Here is a 22319-nt window from a genome sequence, read left to right as displayed (position 1 = left end):
ATTACACTTTCCATTGAGCATTCCCTTTGGGCATCATGTCAGTAGACAAAAAGTTTCAGATTCTGGAGCATTATTGTGGATACTCAAACCATATTAGTAAATTCTGGCCTATGGTGTGGACAGAAGTGATGCCTGCAACTTCCAGGTGGTGCCTTTAAAAGAGAACATTCCTTTGGTATGCAACAAAATCAAAAATAAAATAGAGCTTTTTTCCTGCTTTCTTGTTGCCTAGAAGATGACTGTGGGAAGTAGAGCACCCACCTTAGATCATAAGATGACAGCTACCTCTTGAAGATGGCAGAGAATCAAAATATAAAGTCACCTTGGGCAAAATACTGAAGCTCCATCTCTACCCCACTACCCCCTACCGCGCGCGTGCACACACACACACACACACACACACACACACACACTCAAAAAGCCGTGTGTGGTGGCATGTGCCTGTAGTCCCAGCTACTTGGGAGACTGAGGTGGGTAGATCGCTTGAGCCCAGGAGGTTGAGACTACAGAAAGCTAGGATCACACCACTGCACTCCAGCCTAGGCAATGGAGCAAGACCCTGTCTCAAAAAAGTCTGATAAATATAGACCACTTTTTGGGCTTTTACGTGAGAGAGAAATAAATGCCTATTATGGTTAAGCCACATTACTTTGGTTTTCTGTTGCTGCAGCCACTATCATACTGCACCCACGTGCATGCACACACATACATGCACTATTAGGGATTCTAATGCTGTCACTAATTATCATCTCATTTTTAAGAAAAGCTTATTTTAATTGATGGCTGAAGTAGTCTACCTGTAGTAAGCCTTAAAATAGAAAACACAGAAGTTAGTTTTTGAGTGTCAAGTTTGAAACAGAACAGCCTCACCCTGATTGCTGGCCTTCATTCTTACATTAAAGGCAATAAAATACAAGATTTACGACACTGTGAGACTGCTAAAAATAAAGTGTATTACATGACCAAATCTACTTCGCAGATTAACCACGATAAAGGGGAAAGTGAACGAAGGAATAACTACCATAATAAAACGATAAAATCATCTTTAAAGTTAATATCCCAGACATCAGGATAACATGAAGTTGCAAAAGAGATAAGTGTATACAAAGAAACAAGCCTTACACTTGAAAAAGGTGATCTTTGGCAATTTTGATTTAATGCTCCAAGTTGTTTTTCATGTACCATATTGGTGTCTTAACTGATTTCATTGTCTCTTTCTTTAGCAAAGTCTTCACATAAATGTATTTACAGGCTGGGCACAGAGGCTCATGCCTATAATCCCAGCACTTTGGGAGGCTGAGGCGGGTGGATCACTTGAGTCCAGGAGTTCCAGAATAGCCTGAGGCAACATGGTGAAACCCCATCCCTACAAAAAATACAAAAATCAGCCGGGAGTGGTGGTCTGTAGTACACGCTCCTCAGGAGGCTAAGGTGATAGGCTCGCTGGAGCCCAGGTGGTCGAGGCTGCAGTGAGCTGTGACTGCACCACTGCACCCCAGCCTAGGCGACAGTGCAACACCTTGTTTCAGGAAAATACATATATATATATATATATATATATATCCGTGTGTATATCTACATATGTGTGTGTATACATGTAATAGACTAAAGATAACTGATGAAGAAATGGCAAGGAGAAAGAAAAGATGAAAACTCCAATGTAAGCTTTCCATCTACAGAGAATTTTTAAAAGAAACTAATAGGCTACTAATTTATGCATAAAAATGGAACTTATAGTTCTTCAGATATAAGCCAATAAAATAATCTAAAGATGTAATTCTTTTGAATTATCTAAATAGCTCTGTATTATAGTTACTTTTGTCAATCTATGTATCTTACAGACACAAGGATAGCAAGATTTACCTTTAGATTTTAACTTTGTCCTTCAGAGTTTCTGCTTCCAGTATCTGGCTTATCTTTTGAAAAGCATACATTATTCTTTCAGGCATTCCCACATTGTCCTTTTGATCAGGCTTAGACTGGGTAAATATGTGTATTAAGTAGAAAGAGAGGATGAAATAGGTCTAATTATTTTTCACTGTAAGAGCTACAGTGTATTTTCAACAGATATTAATGGATCACAGGATAAAATATACCAGATCACTAGACTTTCAGGCCAAATGTAATAAGCCATGAACTCACATGAAACATCAACCCCACAGTCCTCAACTCAGAAGCCACCTCTCTTTGGTAAGAAAAAAAAAAAAAAATCTTAGAAGCATTTAAGTTGCCTAAAATTTAAGAATTTTCTACACCATCATGTTCTAGAAATAATCCATTGGCAGCAAAGCAGATTAAAAGATTTAAGATGCACAGGGTGGCTTTCGGTTCTTACCGTGTGCTTAAGAGTAGAGGCAAGTCAAGGCTGAAGTCACAACAAAAGAAAACATTTTAGAACTTATCTGAAATCTTTGAAATAGATATCTGAAACTGTTCAATTGTTCTGGCTAGGCAAGATGGAGTGAGGAGGAACGTGGAACTTTTCTGCTCTGCCTTCTTCGTTCTGTCTTTCTTGTTCTTTTACCATGGGAAAAACAGACCTGAAACCCAAATGAGATAATACGCAAAAAATACACACAGATACTTATGTAGGCCTTCACTACATCCACTTTAAACCACTATGATTTAAACTACTCTTTTAAATAATAACAATCTAGTCATAAAGTATAGGAAGAATTCAGTTTTGCACTAACATTTACAGGGTGCTTACTAAATGCCAGGCCCTGTTCAAATGGTTTACATATGACTCCACAACCTCTAATCCACAACTCCAAAATCTAAATGCTCTGAAAGCCTATAGTGGTGAGTCTGGGAGAAGGGCGGTGCAAACTCACTGGGTGGCAAAACCTGATCTGAAGTGATGTAAAACTATTTATAGCTTTAATTTATCCCGCTTAGTGTATTATTCATGTTTCGCTGCAGAAAAATTAATGTGCTTAGTTACTATGTGCTACTTTAGACATCGCTGTATTATGTTACCTATGGGTTATGTACTATGTTACCTTTTACAATCTGAAAGAGGCCGGGTGTGGTGGCTCACACCTGTAATCCCAGCAATTTGGGAGGTCAAGGCAGGAGGATCACTTGAGGCCAGGAGTTCAATACCAGCTTGGCCAATATGGTGAAACCCGGCTCTACTAAAAACACAAAAATTAGCCGGGCATGGTGGTGCCCCCCTGTAGTCCCAGCTACTCAGGAGGCCGAGGCAAGAGAATCGCTTGAACCTGGGAGGCGGAGATTGCAGTGAGCTAACTGCATTCCAGCCTGGGCAATAGAGACAGACTCTGTCTCAGTGAATTAATAAATCAATACAAAATCTGAGGCTGGGCGCGGTGGCTCACACCTGTAATCCCAGCATTTTGGGAGGCCGAGGCAGGCAGATCACAAGGTCAAGAGATGGAGACCATCCCGGCCAACGCGGTGAAATCCTGTCTCTACTAAAATACAAAAATTCGCTGGACGTGGTGGTGGTGCACGCCTGTAGTCCCAGCTACTCAGGAGGCTGAGGCAGGAGAATCACTTGAATCTGGGAGGCAGAGGTTGCAGTGAGCCGAGATTGCACCACTGCACTCCAGCCTGGGCAACAGAGCGAGACTTTGTCTTAAAAACAAAAACAAAACAAAAAAAAACTGAAAGATTTTTAAGCACATCCGACCCCAAGGATTTCAGATAAGCAACTGTAAACCTGTATCTACCCAATTCCCCTTACCACAACCCTATAAGATAGGAGCTATTTTGCAGCTAAGGAAACTAAGGGTTAAGGAACCTGTCCAAAATCAAAACAGCTGGTGTTAGAGCTTGATTTGAACTCAAGCAGTTCAAAGCCTGGGCTCTTAACCACTACACTACGCAGCCTTTTGTTTTTACATCATGCATATTAAAGGTTTTTAATTTTTTTTAGCCATAACTACCAAAAACATTAGTGCAGGACACCATTTTAAAAAACTATTTAAAATAGTCTTCAGAGAAAAAATATTAAGTATTACAGTTTAGGAGTATATTGACTTTGGGCCAAAGGATTCCAATATTTTACAAAAAGGCAATATCCACGCAGCATATTCCAGATTCGGGTTGTGGAGAAGCTGCAGGGCTTGAGGTGACTCTATCACAACTGCTTTCCGTACGGAGGAGCCACTGCCAACTGTGTGGACGAGAATACTGAAGCACGTGCTTTCATTGCTCCACTGCCACAGGTGGATATTTCAGGGGAATTATTATTAATTTCAAAGTTTTTAAAAAAGCTATGATAAGTAAATAAAAGTAATGGTAGGAGTCACGGTCGGAGAGCTTATCGCCAAGTCTTTCTATAGCCTTCCCCTGGAAGCCCCAGTTCAGGCATCGGTCACCCGAAGTGTCACCCTCTGACCTTTCCCCCATCCCATCTGAGGAAGTTAAAGAGATCCGTCACAGGTACCGTGGCTCTCGGTGCCCTCGCACTTCCAACAGCCGGTTCGGGCCCAGGAGACTCGCTCGGACCTCCACCACAATGGCGGCCGGCGTGGGCCGCACACCTGACCCAGCTTCCGCCTGCACCTAGAGCTCAGCGCACCAGGCCGGCTCAGCCAGACGAAGGCAAACGAAGAGATGCGGATCCCTGGAGGACTGGCCCCACCGTGAACAAAACAGGAAGCATTCCAGGAAGACTGCGGGGGTGGGAGAATGCAATTAAAATGGAAAAGGCAGTGACTGGCTGCGAAGGTTTACAGAAACAGAAGATAAAGCGCCAGAAACCCACATTCTGGAGTTGCCACGGTGAGGGTGAAAGCAGTGGGAATGAGCTGAGAAAAACCTGCAAGGCTCCAGGATCCTAGAGTGCAACAAAACGAAGGGCCAAGGTGAAAAGCGACTGAGACTTGGAGAGGCAGGGAAGGAGAAAATGGAGTGTAAAGAAGCCTAAATGTTTTATTTCATATTTTGGCTTAAGTTTGCCTGTATCACCAGAGGGAACATCTAGCACAGTAAAGGCCCAGGAAATACTGTTTAGAATTGTTACTCAGTAGCCACGCGCTCTTAGGTCAGACATTTCCCACGCTTGAGCCCAGGAATTCGAGACCAGCCTGGACAACATAGCAAGACTATACAAAAAGAAACAACAAAATAAAAAATAGGCCGGGTGCGGTGGCTCATACCTGTAATCCCAGCACTTGGGGAGGCTGAGGCGGGCGGATCACGAGGTCAGGAGATCGAGACCATCCTGGCTAACATGGTGAAACCCCGTCTCTACTAAAAATAAAAAAATTAGCTGGACCTGGTGGCACACGCCTGTAATCCCAGCTACTCGGGAGGCTGAGGCAGGAGAATCGCTTGAATCCAGGAGGCGGAGATTGCAGTGAGCCGAGACTGTGCCACTGAACTCCAGCGAGACTCCGTCTCAAAAAAAGAAAAATAAAGTCATTTCTGATATGGTATTAAGAGAATCCACGAATAAAAAATATTGATGGCAGATAAATCAGAACATTCCTTTACCCCTTTTTAATTTTTTGGAGGGTTTATTTTTCAGATCGAAGGATAAGGAAACATATGTTGATACTACCCAGCGTCTGTAACAGAGGAAGTTAGGCAGTATGAGGGAAAAAAAAAATCAATCACGGGAGAGAGCGGAAGAGATCTACCACCTTATCCATCTTCTTGACTGTACAGTCTCCAGAGCATTTCCATTAATGGGCAAGAAACATCCCAGTGCATTGTACACCTGTTATTTGTAAACTCTTGTGACATGAATAATGCTTTCCTCACAATCTGTTCTACTGAACTTTACTTTTTTCTAATAGTTCTGCCAAGTTTGAGATCTGCAATTTTAGCTACCATGATGTTCCACTGCTTTTTCGACCTACACAGTCCCACACAGACTGTGCTGAAAATCAAGAAGAAACAATGATACACTGCACCAGACCCGCTGTAAGTTTAAAAACCCCAAAACAGTGTTTAGGAGCAAGTGAAAGAAAAAAATTTTAACTCTACCTTTGCAGATCGCACACAAATCTCACATTTGTCCAACCCCAGGTGCTCAAAGTTATTTCATCATTACGGTTAATATTAAAAATGGACAGTTACGGCTACTATCAAAACTCAAAATAGTCCAGGCAGGGTAGCTCACTCCTGTAGTTCCAGCACTGTGAAAGGCTGAGGCGGGAAGATTGCTTGACCAGCCTGGGCATCATAGCAAGACACTGTCTCTACAAAAAAATTAAAAGCCAAACAAAAAAACAAACTAGCTGGAGGGGGGCGGGGCGGGGGACTGTGGTGGTGATGTGGTCCTAGCCAGTCAGCTACTTTGGGAGGCTGAAGCAGGAGGATCCCTTGAGCCCAAGAGTTTGAGGCTGCAGTGAGCTATGATCATGGCACTGCACCCCACCCTGGGTGAGATAGTGAAAACCTATCTCTTAAAAAAAAAAAAAAAGTTAAAAAAATAAGTGTTCTCAAAGATGTGGGAAAAACTGGAACCTTTATGCACTGTTGTTGGGAATGCAAGCTGCTATGGGGAACCTCAAAAAATCAAAAACAATTACCCAGTAGTAGTAGACCCAGTGAGAACAAAAGCAGTATCTCAAAAAGACATTTGCACACCTATGCTCATTGCAGCATTATTCACAATAGCCAGGTGGTGGAAGCAACCCAAACATCCATTTGACAGAAGGATGGAAAAATACGATGGAAGCCTTTAAAAGGAAGGAAATTCTGGCACACGCTATGACATGGATGAATTCTGAGTACATTAGGCTGACTTAAAGCCAGTAACAGACAAATACTGAATGATTCTACTTATATGATGTATCTAACTAGTCAAATCCATAGAAAAAGGGAGTAAGAATGCTGGTTGCCAAGGGGTTAGAGGTGGGGTGGATGTGGGGACAGCGAGCTGTTGTTTAATGGGTATAGAGTTTCTGTTTTGCAAGATGTAAAAGTTGTGGAGCAACAACGTGAATATACTCAACACTACTGAACTGTACACTTAAAAAAGGCTAGGGCTCGGCACAGTGGCTCACACCTGTAATCCTAGCACATTGGGAAGGAGGATTGCTTGAGGCCACAAGTTTGACACCCGCCTTAGTAACAGAGTGAGACCCCGTCTCCAAAAAATAAAATAAACAAATGGTTAGGATGGTAAACTTTTGTGTACTTTACTGCAGTTGATTGATCGAATGACTGATTCATTGACTGACTGACTGACTGACTGATTGTAGAGACGAGGTCTCACTATGTTGCTCAGGCTGGTCTTGAACTCCTGGCCTCAAGTAATCCCGCCTCAGCCTCCCAAAGTGCTGGGATTACAGGCGTAAGCCACTGCACCTGGCTTTAATTTTTTTTTAATTATAAAAAATAAGCACAGCCTGGGCAACATGGTGAAACCCCGTCTCTACAAAAAATACAAAAATTAGCTGAGCAAAGTGGTACATGTCTATATTCATACCTACTCAGGAAGCTGAGGTAGGAGGACTGCCTGAGCCAGGTCAAGGCTGCAGCGAGCAGTGATGGTGCCACTGCATTCCAGCCTGGGTGACAGAGGGAGACCCTTTCTCAAAACAAAAACAAAACAAAAGGAAAAAAAAAGTCAAAAAACGGGCAATTAGCAAGAGGGAAGCAAGAGGGGGTGTGGGGGAGCCAAACTCTAAGAAAGAAGTTTTTCCTCCTAACCTTTAGAAGAATGTATCATCACAATGTCAAAAGATTTGCTCACCGCATTCCTTCTTTGAGACCCTCACTGCAAAGTCAGCCTATTCAAAGTTTCTCGTAGGTGCTAAGCTATGGGTTTCCTTGTAAATCGTGAATCAAAGGAAAATATTTTGCTTTATGAATAAAATTACTTTTGTACTTCTTGGAAATTGCCCATTCATGACTTCCCACTCACCTGTAAGATCTGCCAAGAAACATGGAAGAAAGAAAACACATCCTTTCCTTTTGACTTTGATTAAAGAGGTTTGCTTTTAAATGATACTATGAAATGTACGGAGAGCACACACAAAGTTTATCTCCAAACATTATTTCCTGAGCATAGTAACTGACTACAGCTGTTAATTTAGTCTCAAATAAGAACAAAAGAACAACTAGTACTGCAGTATCAGAGTATTTTTGACGCTTAAAGGTAAACTCAGATATTCCCCCTCAGCAAACAAACATTTAAAATAAGTCACATCTTCTTGTAATTCCAGTACTTTGGGAGGCCAAAGCAGGTGGATCACATGAGGTCAGGAGTTTGAGACTAGCCTGGACAGCATGGTGAAACCCCATCTCTATTTCTAAAAATACAAAAATTAGCCAGGTGTGGTGGCATGCGCCTGTAGGCCCAGCTACTAAGGAGGCTGAGGCATGAGAGTAACTTGAACCTGGGAGGTGGAGGTTACAGTGAGCTGAGATTGCACCACTGCACTCCAGCCGGGGCTGGCAGAGCAAGGCTCTTTCAAAAAAAATAAATAAAAACAAGTAAGATCGCATCTTCCTATCTCTCTATATAGATACGATGCGAACTTGATGACAAAAATCATGGGACATCAAGCCTATCTAATAATATCATTATTGCAAAGACAAAGAAAAACATTTATTAAGGTAGAATAATATAATATCTGCATTCAAATGCCTCTCTCATTATGCCCCAGTGTGTTAGAATAAGAGCTAAAGACAGTGATCACACAAAGAATTTAATTCTAGTGCAGAAGTAAATATGGTAATTCTTACATTCCTCAGTTTAGAGGTAGTCAGTTAAGCTTTTGCTTGAGCAAATGTTTCCTCAATCAAGTCACAAGTTTCACGTAAATGGCATTTTTGGCTGCTATTTTTCCTCCTTCCTTGCAGTAATGACCACGTCAACACTTCCTGGTTCCACTTACGGTCAGTCTCCTTCATTGTACAGGGAGGACAGAAGGGAAAAATCCACTTGGTTATACTCTGTACCTGATAAAAGTTATGACTATCCTAAAATATGGAAAGTAAAAGGCCAACACAAGCAATTGGCTCACTCTGTTGCTCGGGCTGGTCTCAAACTCCTGGCTACATAGGTGATCCTCATGTCTTGGCCTCCCAAAGTGTTGGGATTACAGGCATGAGACTGTATTATTTAGAGAACCCTGCTGATTAGCTTATTTTACCAAAAACTACCAGGTTATTTATCAGAGGAAAGGGGAAGATAGGAATGAATAATAAGTAATAAATAGCTATAATTGTGCTCTAAGATGAACTTGCAAAATAGATAAATCATTTCCTAAGTAAAAATAACAACTTTTTTTTTTTCTTTTTTTGAGACGGAGTCTCACTCTGTCACCCAGGCTGGAGTGCAGTAGCACAATCTTGGTCCATTGCAACCTCCACCTCCCAGGTTCAAGTGATTCTCCTGTCTCAGTCTCCTGAGTAGCTGGGATTACAGGCATGTGCCCACCACGCTCGGCTACCCTTTTTTTTTTTTTTTGAGATGGAGTCTCGCTCTGTCACCCAGGCTGGAGTGCAGTGGCGTGATCTGGGCTCACTGCAACCTCCATCTCCCGAGTTCAAGTGATTCTCCTGCTTCAGCCTCCAAAGTAGCTGGGATTACAGGCAAGCAATATCATGCCCGGCTAATTTTTTTATTTTTAGTAGAGACAGGGTTTTGCCATGTTGGCCAGGCTGGTTTTAAACTCCTGACCTCAGGTGATCCACCTGCCTCGGCCTCCCGAAGTGCTGGGATTACAGGCATGAGCCACCAAGCCCAGCCTAATTTTTGCATTTTTAGTAGAGATGGAGTTTTACCATACTGGCCAGGCTGGTCTGGAACTCCTAACCTCAAATGATCCTGTCGCCTCAGCCTCCCAAAGTGCTGGGATTACAGGCATGAGCCACCACGCCCAGCCAATAACATTGTTTTTAAAAAAGCCTTCGAAGAGTTTAATACAAAATTTTTCTGAAGTAAAGTTATTTTTCTAAGTGGCAGGCTCTGATAAGATCAATTTTAACATTTTGACTTATAATCCCAACAAATCTAGGTCAAAATGCTACATATATCGGCTGGGCGCGGTGGCTCACGCCTGTAATCCCAGCACTTTGGGAGGCCGAGGCAGGCGGATCATGAGGTCAGGAGATCAAGACCATCCTGGCTAACACGGTGAAACCCCATCTCTACTAAAAATACAAAAAATTAGCGGGCATGGTGGCGGGCGCCTATAGTCCCAGCTACTCGGGAGGCTGAGGCAGAAGAATGGCGTGAACCCAGGAGGCAGAGCTTGCAGTGAGCCGAGATTGCGCCACTGCACTCCAGCCTGGGTGACAGAGCAAGACTCCCTCTCAAAAAAAAAAAAAAAAAAAAGCTACATATATCACGACAAGGGAGTGTAAACACGTAAAGGTTCAATATTTATTCAGTTACAGTCAGGAAATATTTATTACGTGCCCTTAAGCAAGAACCTCTTTTAGAACAAAATCCAACTCCTTTATAAATTCGACACAACGAATTCTTTTTAAAACAAAAACACAAGCAAACCACAACTGCATGGAAGAATGCAAGGGCACCAGCAAGCTCAGGCACACCGCATACCCTAGACTTGGAGAAGCAGGGAAACAAAGTGGCGTGTGCTGAGAAAACTATTGCAGTCCTAAGTGGTATTAGTGTTAGATACAGGAAAGTGATAGTCCTCCCCTGTTCTTGCATAGAACAGCTATGCTCAGAGCACAAGATTCCAACTGACGACTGACAGGGTAAAGTTGGAGATTTGGAGAAAAGCAATCAGGCTAGTAAAGGAACTGGAAACTATGACCTATGAAAGTAGTTGAGGGAAGTAGAGATGGTTAGCCTAAAGGAGAAAAAAGCAAGGCTCAAGAGAAATTAGACAGCAGCTTTCAAATATTTTTAGAGAAGTAGGTTAATTATGGTAGTCATTCAACAAGGTAGAAATCATACCAAGCATGAAGTCACAGGAATGTCCCAGGAGTGTGCAACCATTGGAACTGTCCATAGTGAAATGGGCCAGCTTGAGCAATAAAAGTCTCCTAGTACCAGGAAATGCTTAGAGGTTGGGGAAAGTGAAAAAAAGGGGGAAAGTGAAAAAAAGACCTGATTAAAGGAGGAGGCTGATGTCATTACTCTGAGAAAAGACAATTGTTTTCTTCAAAAGGAAAAGGAGCTAGTTATTGGAAATAACTGAATTCCACATAAGGACTAAAAAGCGTCAGAAAAATTGTTGTCTCCCTGTACTTACCCACATTCCCCCAATTCTTTATATTTCAGATCAATATAGTCCTAATTTAAATAATCTAACCAGGCCAGGCACAGTGGCTCACAACTGTAATCCCAGCACTTTGGGAGACCAAATCAGGAGGATCACCTGAGGCCAGGAGTTTGGAGGCTGCAGTGAGCTATGATCACACCACTGTACTCTAGGCTGGATGACAAAGCCAAGAATCTATCTCTTAAAAAATAATAATTATCTAACCAAAGGTTGTTTCTTTTCCTTCCAGTCACTGATTTATCTTTGAAGACTCTTCAAGAGTATTCTTGATGTAGAGTCTTCCCTAACTCATCACTCCATTGACCCATCCACCCCCACATAGGCTTGTGCATACATCCCCATTGGCTGCTGTCTCTCTTCTCTATGCTTCCACAAGTTAGTTGTCTGTGTATATCACCAACACAGTACCCTCTGACCCACAAGGATTACTGATATGAATGGAATCTTAAATTGTAGCAAAAGGCTTTGAACCTATGTCATGTATCATAAAATACTGGTACCATGAGATTACAACAATCTGTGATTTATGAAAGAGAATTAACCAAATCAACAGGTAACATATCCCAAGAGGCCTCCAGAGAGTATTTGTTATAGCTTAGCACCTCCACAAGTAGTGTAGGTTGAGCATCCCTTATCTAAATGCCTGGGACCAGAAATGTTTTTATTTCAGATTTTGGAAGATTTGCATATACATAATGAGATACCTTGCATGGGATCCAAGTCTAAACATGAAATTCACATACGTTACACATATACCTCATATGTGTAGCCCGAAGGTAATTTTATATAATATTTTAAGTAATTGTGTTCATAAAACAAGTTTTGACTGTGTTTTGACTGCAAAGTTTTGACTGTGTTTGACTGACACATAGGGTGAGATGTGAGGCGTCATGTCAGTGCTCAAAGTTTCAGGTTTTGGAGCATTTCAGATTTTCAGATAAGGGATGCTTAACCTGTAAGCATTTGGATCGGATGGATGGATGGATGGATGGATGGATGGATGGATGGATGTCTTCTTTGGAAGTTCATCCTTCAGAAATATGTCTTAGAACACTTCCATTTTATGTCTTTCTGCTGATCACAGATTACAAATTCCTTGAGGACAATGATGTCTTCCTTTCCCTGTCCCACGAGAACCCTTAGATGCAGATTAAACGGAATTCCCTAAAATCCTTGCTGCCAGAGAAAACTATACTTGAGAACTAAATGTGTGTGTGTGTGTGTGTTATATGGGAATAACTCCTGTTATTTCTGCAAATCTGGACTGACTTCTTTTTGTTGCTTTTTTTTTTTTTTTCGAGGCAGAGTCTCGCTCTGTCTCCCAGGCTGGAGTGCAGCGGTGCCATCTCCGCTCCCAGCAGTGGCCGCCATCCTGGTTCAAGTGACTGTCCTGCCTCAGCCTCCTGGGTAGCTGGGTTTACAGGCACCTGCCACCATGCCTAGCTAATTTTTGTATTTTGAGTGGAGACGAGTTTTCTCCATTTTGGCCAGGCTGGTCTCGAACTTCTGACCTCAAGTGATCCACCTGCCTCGGCCTCCCAAAGTGCTGGGATTAAAGGTGTGAGCCACTGTGCCCGGCTTGCTGTTCTTTTTTGTTCTTATTTCTTTTGTTCTTGGTCTTGTTCACAAAAGACCAATGATAGTAACTCCCCTACCCCCACTCTCCCATAACAATCTTTGATACTCCTCATTTCCTAGAAGTTGTAGCAATTAAAAAATCACAGATCCCCAGTATTGGGCCTAATATCAACCACAGAATTTCAGAGTTTGAAGGTTGCTTAGAGACTATCTAGTGTAGCTCCTTCATTTTATAGCTAAGAAGGATAAAGTCACTTATCGACCCAGGACTTTATTTTTATTTATTTATTTATTTTTTATTTTTTTTGAGACAGAGTCTCGCTCTGTTACCCAGGCTGGAGTGCAGTGGCGTAAACTTGGCTCACTGCAAGCTCCACCTTCCATGACCCAGGACTTTAAATACTTTTTTCACTTTTTCTTTTTAAACTACAAATGAAATGTAGGTTTATCCACCTCAAAGAATTTACTGCCTTGGGTTTAGGACCACCTGAAATTAATGACTGTTCAGCCATTTAATTGTTGAAATAGCTCATATTTGAAATTCATCAATTAGATAACACGTGTATAATCATGCAAGATCTAAGAATCAGGACATGGAAGTTCCAGGTCAAATTAATAATTATAAGAACAGCTACAATATCATGAATTCCTACTATGTACCAGGTGGTGAATCAGATCCTATGTTCATGCAATTATCCCAATGATCCTGCCAGGTAGGTAGAATTCACCCTCTTTTTCTTTTGTCTTTAAGACAAGATCTCGCTCTGCCACCCAGGCTGAAGTGCTATGGCCATGAACACAGCTCACTGCAACCTCTGCCTCACTGGCTCAAGAGATCCTCGCACCTCAGCCTTCAGAGTAGCTAGGACCATAAGCATTCACCACCACACCTGGTTAATTTTTTGTAATGTTAGTAAAGACAGGGTTTTGCCATGGTGCCCAAGCTGGTCTCAAACTCCTGGGTTCAAGCGATCCTTGATCATGATACAACTTTTGGGTAGAACCTGGTAAATTACTCCAAACTACATATGACAACCCAACAAAGAAAATGCACCCCTGAAAAAAAGATATTTGAAAAATCTAAACATAGGGAATGTTATATTTTGCCTCCCTTGTGAATGTTTACTTTGTTACACAATTAAGTGGCCATTGAAAGAGTAAGTTTTCTCAAAGTTCTGGAAAGTCATCTTAACTTAGGCCCCAGAAAGAAATGGAATCTCTTTTAGTAATGACTCTTATTTTCTTTGAAAGTTCACGTTTGGGTCAGCCAAGTTTTAAACGGTAGAATTATATTGCTGTGTTGTTAGTCAAGTTTGGGGGGAGTGAGGCCGCTGGCTATTTGGATCACTGTAGGACAGTTTATCTGGTTTTTAGACTGAAAGAGGGGTCTATTCTTAGGCAAAAGACATCATTTTAGAGGAGCAGAAGCTTGCATTGGCTTTCAGTTGAACGTACTCAAGTCTAGTTCTCCAAATAAAAGTTGCTTCCAGACCCTGTGTGATTTTTCTTGGGTCAACAGAATGTTTAAGCGAAAAGGATCTTTCTTTTGTTGCTTCCTTATGTTGCAATTTAGGCAAACAGAAAATAATGTGGAATCATTTTTTTTATTTGTTTATTTATTTATTCCCTGCCTTGTTCTAACAAGAACAAGGTGGTCAACAATAACAAAGAATAAATTTAAACTATTGCACAGTTATGAATGAGCCAGAAACTTTATTTGGTTTCATTGCACCAGCTATTACCCTGACTTTAAACTATGTATTAGTCATAGAAGCCTACACGCTACACTTTATTAATAAAGCCTATCTGATTTTAATATAAGCATCTTTTTTCAATATAACTACTTTCATGGAGGTAGTTGCGATAGGAAGGCAAAACAGGTAAATGACACAAATTAAAACAATAATTCCCGACGGATGAAATCGTTCCCTTCCAAGGAGGATTTAAGTAGCCTTTGGCACCAACATCCTCAAGGGACACAGAAAGAAGTCATGGGCACCGCTATGGTCATGGTTCTGTGTCAGCACCAGATCACAAGAGGACCTGGTGAAGATTTCTTGCTTAAGAGTAAAAAATATTATGTAAATGAGATGCAGGGCTAACTTGTCTGCAGTCTTCCATCTAACCAAAGACTCAGAGCATCTCATCAGACAATGGGATAGAAAATAGTTACTTTCTGCTGGGAGAGTCAGTTTATTTAAACAACTACTGGATCACTTCAAACTTTGTTAATAAGTAAGAGATTGGTTGGTTCAAAAGAAAAAGTCTTTGAAATGTCAAATTAAAATTTGTTTTTGGTTCTTTTTTGAGACAGGGTCTCTGTTGTCCAGGCTGGAGTGCAGCGGCGTGATCATGGCTCACTGCAGCCTTGATCTCGGGCTCAAGTGATCCTCCCACCTCAACTTCCCAAGTAGCTGGGACCTCAGATATATGCCATCATGTCTGGCTAACATTTTTTTTTTTTAATGCTTTTGTAAAGACAGGGTCTCCCTATGTTGCCCAGACTGGTCTCCAACTCTTGGGCTCAAGCAATCCTCCCACCTCGGCCTCCCAAAGTACTGGGATTATAGGTGTGAGCCACAATGCCTGGCCCAAATAATGTTTTAAACTCTTACTTGACATAGCAGACTTGTATAATCAGGAATAAATATACTGATAAGTACTATTATTGAAAGAGAGGGCTGGGCGCGGTGGCTCACACCTGTAATCCCAACACTTTGGGAGGACGAGGCGGGCCGGATCACCTGAGGTCTGGAGTTCGAGACCAGCCTAGCCAACACGGAGAAACCTTGTCTCCACTAAAAATACAAAAATTAGCTGGGCATGGTGGTGCACGCCTGTAGCCCCAGCTACTCTAGAGGTTCAGGAGAATTACTTGAACCTAGGAGACAGAGGTTGCAGTGAGCCAAGATCACACCACTGTACTCCAGTCTGGGCGACAGAATGAGAGTCCGTCTCAAGAAAGAGAAGAGAAGACAGGACAGAAGAGAGGAGAGAAGAGAAGAGAGAAGAGAAAAAGAGGAGAGAAAGAAAAGAGAAAAAGAAAAGAAGAAAGAGAGAGAGAGAAAGAAAGAAAAGAAAGAAAGAAAAGAAAGAAAGAAAAGAAAGAAAGAAAGAAGAAAGAAAGAAAGAAAGAAGAAAGAAGAAAGAAAGAAATGCAGGGGATTGGGTGTAGGCCTTGACTCTACATTCCAAGTAAGGCAATCTTTCCTATGAAATTTGAGTTGTCCCCTTACTATGTGACACCCTATGCCACACAATAAAATCAAGAACCAACATGCTATTTTTTCTCCCCCTGGATACACTCTGCCAGTTATACCATGTGCTCCCCAGTATATGTAGAATAATGCATGCTTCCCAGTGAACCCACTGCAACCCCACATCTTCCTCCTCTCCCATTCAATTCAAGGAAATGCAAGTGATTGAGACTAATAAAGAATACATCTGAAAACCGCTTCATACATTAAAAATACACTCACAAATAATTACTTATGCTACTGCATTTTAATCATCTGCTTTCACTTTTCATCAACCTCACCAAATAAGAAGTCCTTGTTTTATTCGTCTTTAAATTTTAGCAACTTGGATAGTGCCTACTACATGGTAGGCATTTGATATATCTTTTTGGAATAAATGAACTATAAGACATAGGTATTTTTTAAATTAATAGTACTTTTATCCATTTCTAAGTAAATGAACATGAGGCTGTAACTTTGGTCTTTAGGAGAAACTATAAATATGGTGTTAGTAGATGTCCCTCAAAGCTATATGTGTAACTCAAACATGTATAAAATGATTGCCACAATGATTACTCTACCACAGCCAACAAATAAGTGAGATAGCTACTAGGAACTTAAACACTACTCTCTTCATACAGCATTTAAACAGCAGTGATTTTGACAATGCTGGATTACTGCATTTTTGTTCTTTGATATACTTGTACTGTACATTGGGAAATGGATCAAAAGTTATTAAAAACTCAGTACAAGATGTTTTCTTTACAAACTCTGAAAAATGTACCAAAAAATACAGTGTAGGAATATGCACAATGAAGCCTCTTCTTCGCTGTCAGCTTGCAAATACCTTGGTTCCATGTTACGGAATAGAACCAAGACGTACAACTTGTTACTCCTCCAGAGATACTACGGGTATAAAGTAGTATGATTCTCTTCTCTATTGACAACAGGGGGACTTATAAGACTTCAGATTTTTAATTTATTTATCTATCCATCCATCCATCCATCCATCCATTTAAGACAGGGTATCACTCTAACCCAGGCTGGAGTGCAGTGGCATGATCACGAGTAGCTGGGACTACAGGCGGGCGCCATCATGCCTAGCTAATTTCTGTATTTTTGTAGAGATGGGGTTTCACCATATTGCCCAGGCTGGTCTCAAACTCCTGGGTTCAAGCAATCTGCCCGCTTCGGCTTCCCAAAGGGCTGTGATTACAGGCATGAGCCCCTGCGCCGGGCCAGATTTCAGATTTTCAAATTTGCCAAGTTTCTGTATGGATTCTATAACTATATGGCTATAATCAAAAGTATTTTTCCACAAATCAAAGTTACTAGGGCTTGGGCATCTAATTTTTAAATTATTTAACTTCTTCTAAAACATTCTCCCTCTTTCACTTTAAAAATTAAACAGTCACAAATTGAACTACATTTTGAAAAAGGAGACAACAGCAAATGTATACCATATGTAAGATGTGGAAACCTGGAGATAATAGCACAATTTATTGGGCTGCTGATCTTAGAAACTATGTAGACACCAAGAAGCCAAAACATGAAAGGAAATGGCTCCAAGGAAGTCAATGACAGGGATTTTGCTGGGTGACTTAACAACCCAATTGCTAAGGACTTTTTGAGATGTACTGTAATTGGCTAGACCTTGATTACAAAATCAGATTATAGACTGTTTTTATATTTCACTACAAAAATTTGGGGGCATGTATATCAATCACTGGATGGGGTGGTTGAGGCTTCTAACACTGTCATTAGCTTAACTGTTCTGCTAAAAAGGAAAACTAAATACCCTTCCAGGAGGCCTGGATTTCATTGCTTTTAATTTAGTCAAAATTTAGTTTAAAATGCACAAAGGAAATACTGCCTGGGGAGTCCAGGAAAGCTTTCAAGAAGCAAGCCATGTGCTTAAGACAGACAGGGGCTCCTGTATAAAGAGGGAATACAAGGTCCCCTCTGAGGCCCCCCAGCCAGCCACGTGGCCATCCACGTGATGACAAACACCCCTCTCCACATCCCCAGCACAATGTGACATCACTCCACATTTTGGGACCTCAGTTTCCTCATCTGTAAAGCAAGAAGGGGCTGGACTAGTCAAGCTCCATCTAATTCTAAAATACTATTCTATTTTATGACTTTAGCAGGATACTTCTATCCTGCCTACAAATAAAATACACTAAGGAAAGAGCTCCTTCAATGACATCTTTTTTCTCACCACCTTTGATGTGTCTTAGAAGCAGAAGCAGATGCTTCTATGATTGTTTCTCATGGATTCCCATGTGCTTTGCATGTTACTAGTGGAGCTACAAATGGCGACGCCACTACACACATACTCCCCAGCTTATTGAGGCTACTTTGAAAAGGGATTTGAAAAACACAAGGTTTTTGAACACATTTAAATCATACCATTAAAATAGTGTACATGAATTTTCTTACCCTTAAAAAAAAAAAGCCTTATATTCCCACAGTACGTACTTGTAAATGGCTTAAGGTCCTCACACAGATGCCAGTTAACTTTATAATATAAGGAAATGAATAGTAGATTATAGAGTGTCCTACCAAGCCTCTCTGGGAGCCCTGTAAATTTAGATTTATTTTATCTATGCTGAGATTAAACTTGGAGAATGCAAAATTAACTTAATTTCTGTACATCTATATAATGTTCTCTCCAATTATGCTGGGTTATTTTTAAGAGTTTCTCATTCACTCAATGATATGCTTAATGTTATGATTAAATATCACAATGGTTAACACTGCTGATTTTTTTCTTGAGACAGCGTCTTGATCTATTGCTCAGGCTGCAGTGCAGTGGCATGATCACAACTTACCACAGCCTCCAACTCCTTGGCTCAAGCGATCCTCCCACCTCTGTCTCCTGAGTAGCTGGGACTACATGGGGTCCCATGGCCAGGTGCGGTGGCTCACACCTGTAATCCCAGCACTTTGGGAGGACGAGGCAGGCGGATTACGAGGTCAAGAGATTAAGACCATCCTGGCCAACATGGTAAACCCCATCTCTACTAAAAATACAAAAATTAGCTGGGCGTGGTGGTGTGCACCTGTAGTCCCAGCTACTCGGGAGGCTGAGGCAGGAGAATTGCTTGAAACCAGGAAGCGGAGGTTGCAGAGAGCCAAGATCGCATCACTGCATTCCAGCCTGGTGACAGAGTTAAGACTCCATCTCAAAAAAAAAAAAAAAAAGATGGGGTCTCATTTTGTTGCCAAGGCTGGTCTCAAACTTCTGGCTTCAAGTGATCCTCCCACCTCAGTCTCCCAAACTGCTGGGATCACATGCATAAGCCATGGCACCTGGCCTAGTTGCTGAATATTTCACCATGCACTAGGTACTATTCCACTTTACTCAGATTCTCCCCCACCCCAACAAGCCTGCACCTGAGGAAACAGAGGCACAAAGAGATGGCAAGTCACAAAGCTAGAATCTGCGTCCTGTGTTCTAACCCCACAACCCACTTGTATAAACTCTGGATGGCAAACATATCTAGCACCTGACAATATGCTGCATGATCAAAGACGATTAAGACAAGCACTTAGTTTACAGGCGGTAGAGTCTGCCAAACACATAAAAAATAATTACAACATGATATGTATGCTGTAACACAGACCTTTAAAAATTGCCATGGAAACAGAGGAAGAGAGAGAGTTTGCCAGGGGAGTTCAGCGAGGCTTCCATTTGATCTGGGTACTGAAAGACGAGCAGGCATTCCTGTAGTGGAGGAAGAATGGAAGGGCATTCCAGGTAAAGAACAAGATGTGCCAAAGTACGTAAAGGTGAGTGAACTCAGTGTGAGGTGAGGGAATTCAGTGTGGCAGTAGGGAGAGACAGGGAGGGGACAGCACTGTGAAGATTTGACAGGCTAGCTACCTGGACCCCTTTCAACATCAATGCCCATTTGGCGAAGAATGGCCAATAAAGCAGGGTCCTCTTTATAGTTACCTCCTGAAGTGATCACATGTGATAGAGCTGGAGTGGGTATGGAGTTCTGAAGACTTTCAAATGCAAATAATTCTGGGGTACAAACAAGACATTAAGAACAATAGCTGAATTCACCGATTAGCTTAATTTTAGAGCCAGGAGGCCCAGGCTGAGGACGGCACACAGAAGGGGAGGTCAGCCTGGCGTGGTGGCTCATGCCTATAATCCCAGCACTTTGGGAGGCCAAAGCAGGGGGACTGCTTGAGCTCCAGGAGTTTGAGACCAGCCTGGGCAACAAAGCGAGACCCCTTCTCAAAAAACAAAAGAAAAAGGGGAGGGGCAGTAAACAAGTTCTGATGTTGAATTGCCATATACTCTAAAGCCTAGGTGTGTGGCCCTTAAAGACCCATGAACAAAACATTGTGTGTATGTCTGTGTGTGTTTTCTGGGGAGGATGCCCACAGGCTTCACCAGACTCTCAAAGGGATCAACGATCCCCCAAAACATGAACAATCACTGCTTTCAAGCCACCTGGGAGTCAGACCTCCGAGCAACCTCTACCACCTGGAGAAACCCCAAGACATAGTAAGCAAAAAAAAAAAAAAAAATCACTGCAAGCAAAGTGAGAAAGTAAACTCTCCCTTCCTCGCTCCCTTGACTTTTAGAAACTACGACAAACACTTTAACCTCAGCCTGTTCAATGCCTTTAAGATCAGAGATAGTCATGTTTGCCTAACTTTATTCAGGTCCTATTATGCAAGCCTGCTACCTATTCAGGACCCCAAATGTTCATGATTTGCCGATAAGGTATTCATTCACCCTTCAATTTGTAATCTAATTCTCCTAAGAAAAGCCTCCCGTCTAAACAGTGAAAACAGTAGGAAAATGCAGGAAGCTGGATCCACAGGGCAGGTACTTAATTAACTTCTCTAAAGTAATATTTAAAAGAAACTTTAAAAATCCAACCACACTTCAGTGAAACTCATTTTAATTTTCTACCACAAGATTAAAAGGATAACTGGTTCCTGAGGAAAAAAATAATCACCACGGAATCTGAAGACAAGAAACCTTATTTACAGATGGGCAATTTGGCCCCTGGTGGGACATGAACATTGGCCAGCATCTCCAGCATCTGTCAAAATCCTCACATCTTTCAGCACCGGCACTGCCAGATTTCACTGCTGAACTCCGTGCTGCGTCTTTAAAGCAGTGCAGTCAAGGGACTGTAAGTAACTTTTCAGGAAAGAGACAGAGAAGCCTGCAGGCACTCTTTGGGCACGGTGGGAAGGAGCATAGAGTGGTGGTTAAGAACAACACCATCGATAAGAGTCAGCGGCCGCCTGGTCTCAAAGGCCAGCCTTGATCACATTACAGCTGTGTGACCTCAGGCAAGTTAATTTCCCTCTCTGCTGTTTTTTTATCCACGAAATGGGGCTCAGAACTGTACCTCCTCCTAGGATTGTTAGGAGAACTTAGGAAGTTAATGTCTGTAAAAATGTTTAGAACAATATCTGGGACGTAGGAAGTGCCTGACAAATTTGTACACTAACTCTTACCAAAACCCTTTAAGAAAAAAAGCCACCGGGCCGGGCTCGGTGGCTCATGCCCATAATCCTAGCACTCTGGGAGGCTGAGGTGGGCAGATTGCCTGAGGTCGGGAGTTCGAGACCAGCCTGGCCAACATGGAGAAACCCCGTCTCTACTAAAAATACAAAATTTAGCGGGGCGTGGTGGCACATGCCTTAATCCCAGCTACTCAGGAGGCTGAGGCAGGAGAATCGCTTGAACCAGGGAGGCGGAGGTTGTTGTGAGTCAAGATCAGGCCATTGCACTCCAGCCTGGGCAACAAGAGCGAAACTCCATTTCAAAAAAAAGAAATTAAAATTACACTACATATCAAATATACACATATAACATACATACTTAAATTATGGATGCAGAGAGGACTCATGCTATATATACGTTTCAATATATTAAGGAACCTAGCCTTAGCTTTTGAAGGAAGATAGGAATTTCCATAAAAGTAGTAATAATGGAATAAATGCCTATAATCTCAGCACTTTGAGTGAGAGGCCAAGGCGGGAGGATCACTTTAGTCTAGGAGTTTGAGACCAGCCTGGGCAACATAGTGAGACTTTGTCGCTACAAAAACTACAGAAAATTAGTTGGGCGTGGTGATGCATGCCTGTAGACCCAGCTACTTGGGAGGCTGAGGTGGGAGGACTGCTTGAGTCTGGGAAGCTGAGGCTGCAGTGAGCTGAAATTGTACCACTGCACTCCAGCCTAGGTGGATGACAGAGTGAAACCCTGTCTCTAAATAAATAAATAAATACATGGAATAAAAAGTTAATATTTAATAATGGGCTAATGCTAATT

The 22319-nt window shown here is 41.9% G+C and overlaps 1 protein-coding gene across 13 annotated transcripts in view; it reads right to left on the bottom strand.

Annotated features, from left to right (window-relative positions):
• The window catches only part of RBPMS (RNA binding protein, mRNA processing factor), a 190348-nt gene that overhangs the window by 127903 nt on the left and 40126 nt on the right, over positions 1 to 22319 (bottom strand). For 2 of the 13 annotated variants that reach the window (XM_063816988.1, XM_016959308.4), the window contains exon 1: positions 10862 to 15358. The exons of 6 other annotated variants lie outside the window; for them this stretch is intronic. In XM_063816988.1, coding sequence (XP_063673058.1) covers positions 10862 to 11041 — 180 coding nt within the window. In that variant the 5' untranslated portion in view covers positions 11042 to 15358. Of the gene's footprint in view, positions 1 to 10861; positions 15376 to 19632; positions 21984 to 22319 lie in introns of those variants that run through there. 5 more of the 13 variants (XM_063816985.1, XM_063816992.1, XM_063816984.1 and 2 more) reach the window with 5 other exon arrangements.

This window comes from Pan troglodytes, chromosome 7, assembly GCF_028858775.2.
Source record: "Pan troglodytes isolate AG18354 chromosome 7, NHGRI_mPanTro3-v2.0_pri, whole genome shotgun sequence".
In the NCBI taxonomy this organism is placed as follows: Eukaryota; Metazoa; Chordata; class Mammalia; order Primates; family Hominidae; genus Pan; species Pan troglodytes.
The sequence above is the reverse complement of the archived record's forward strand: the minus strand, read 5'-3'. Positions and strand labels throughout refer to the sequence as shown.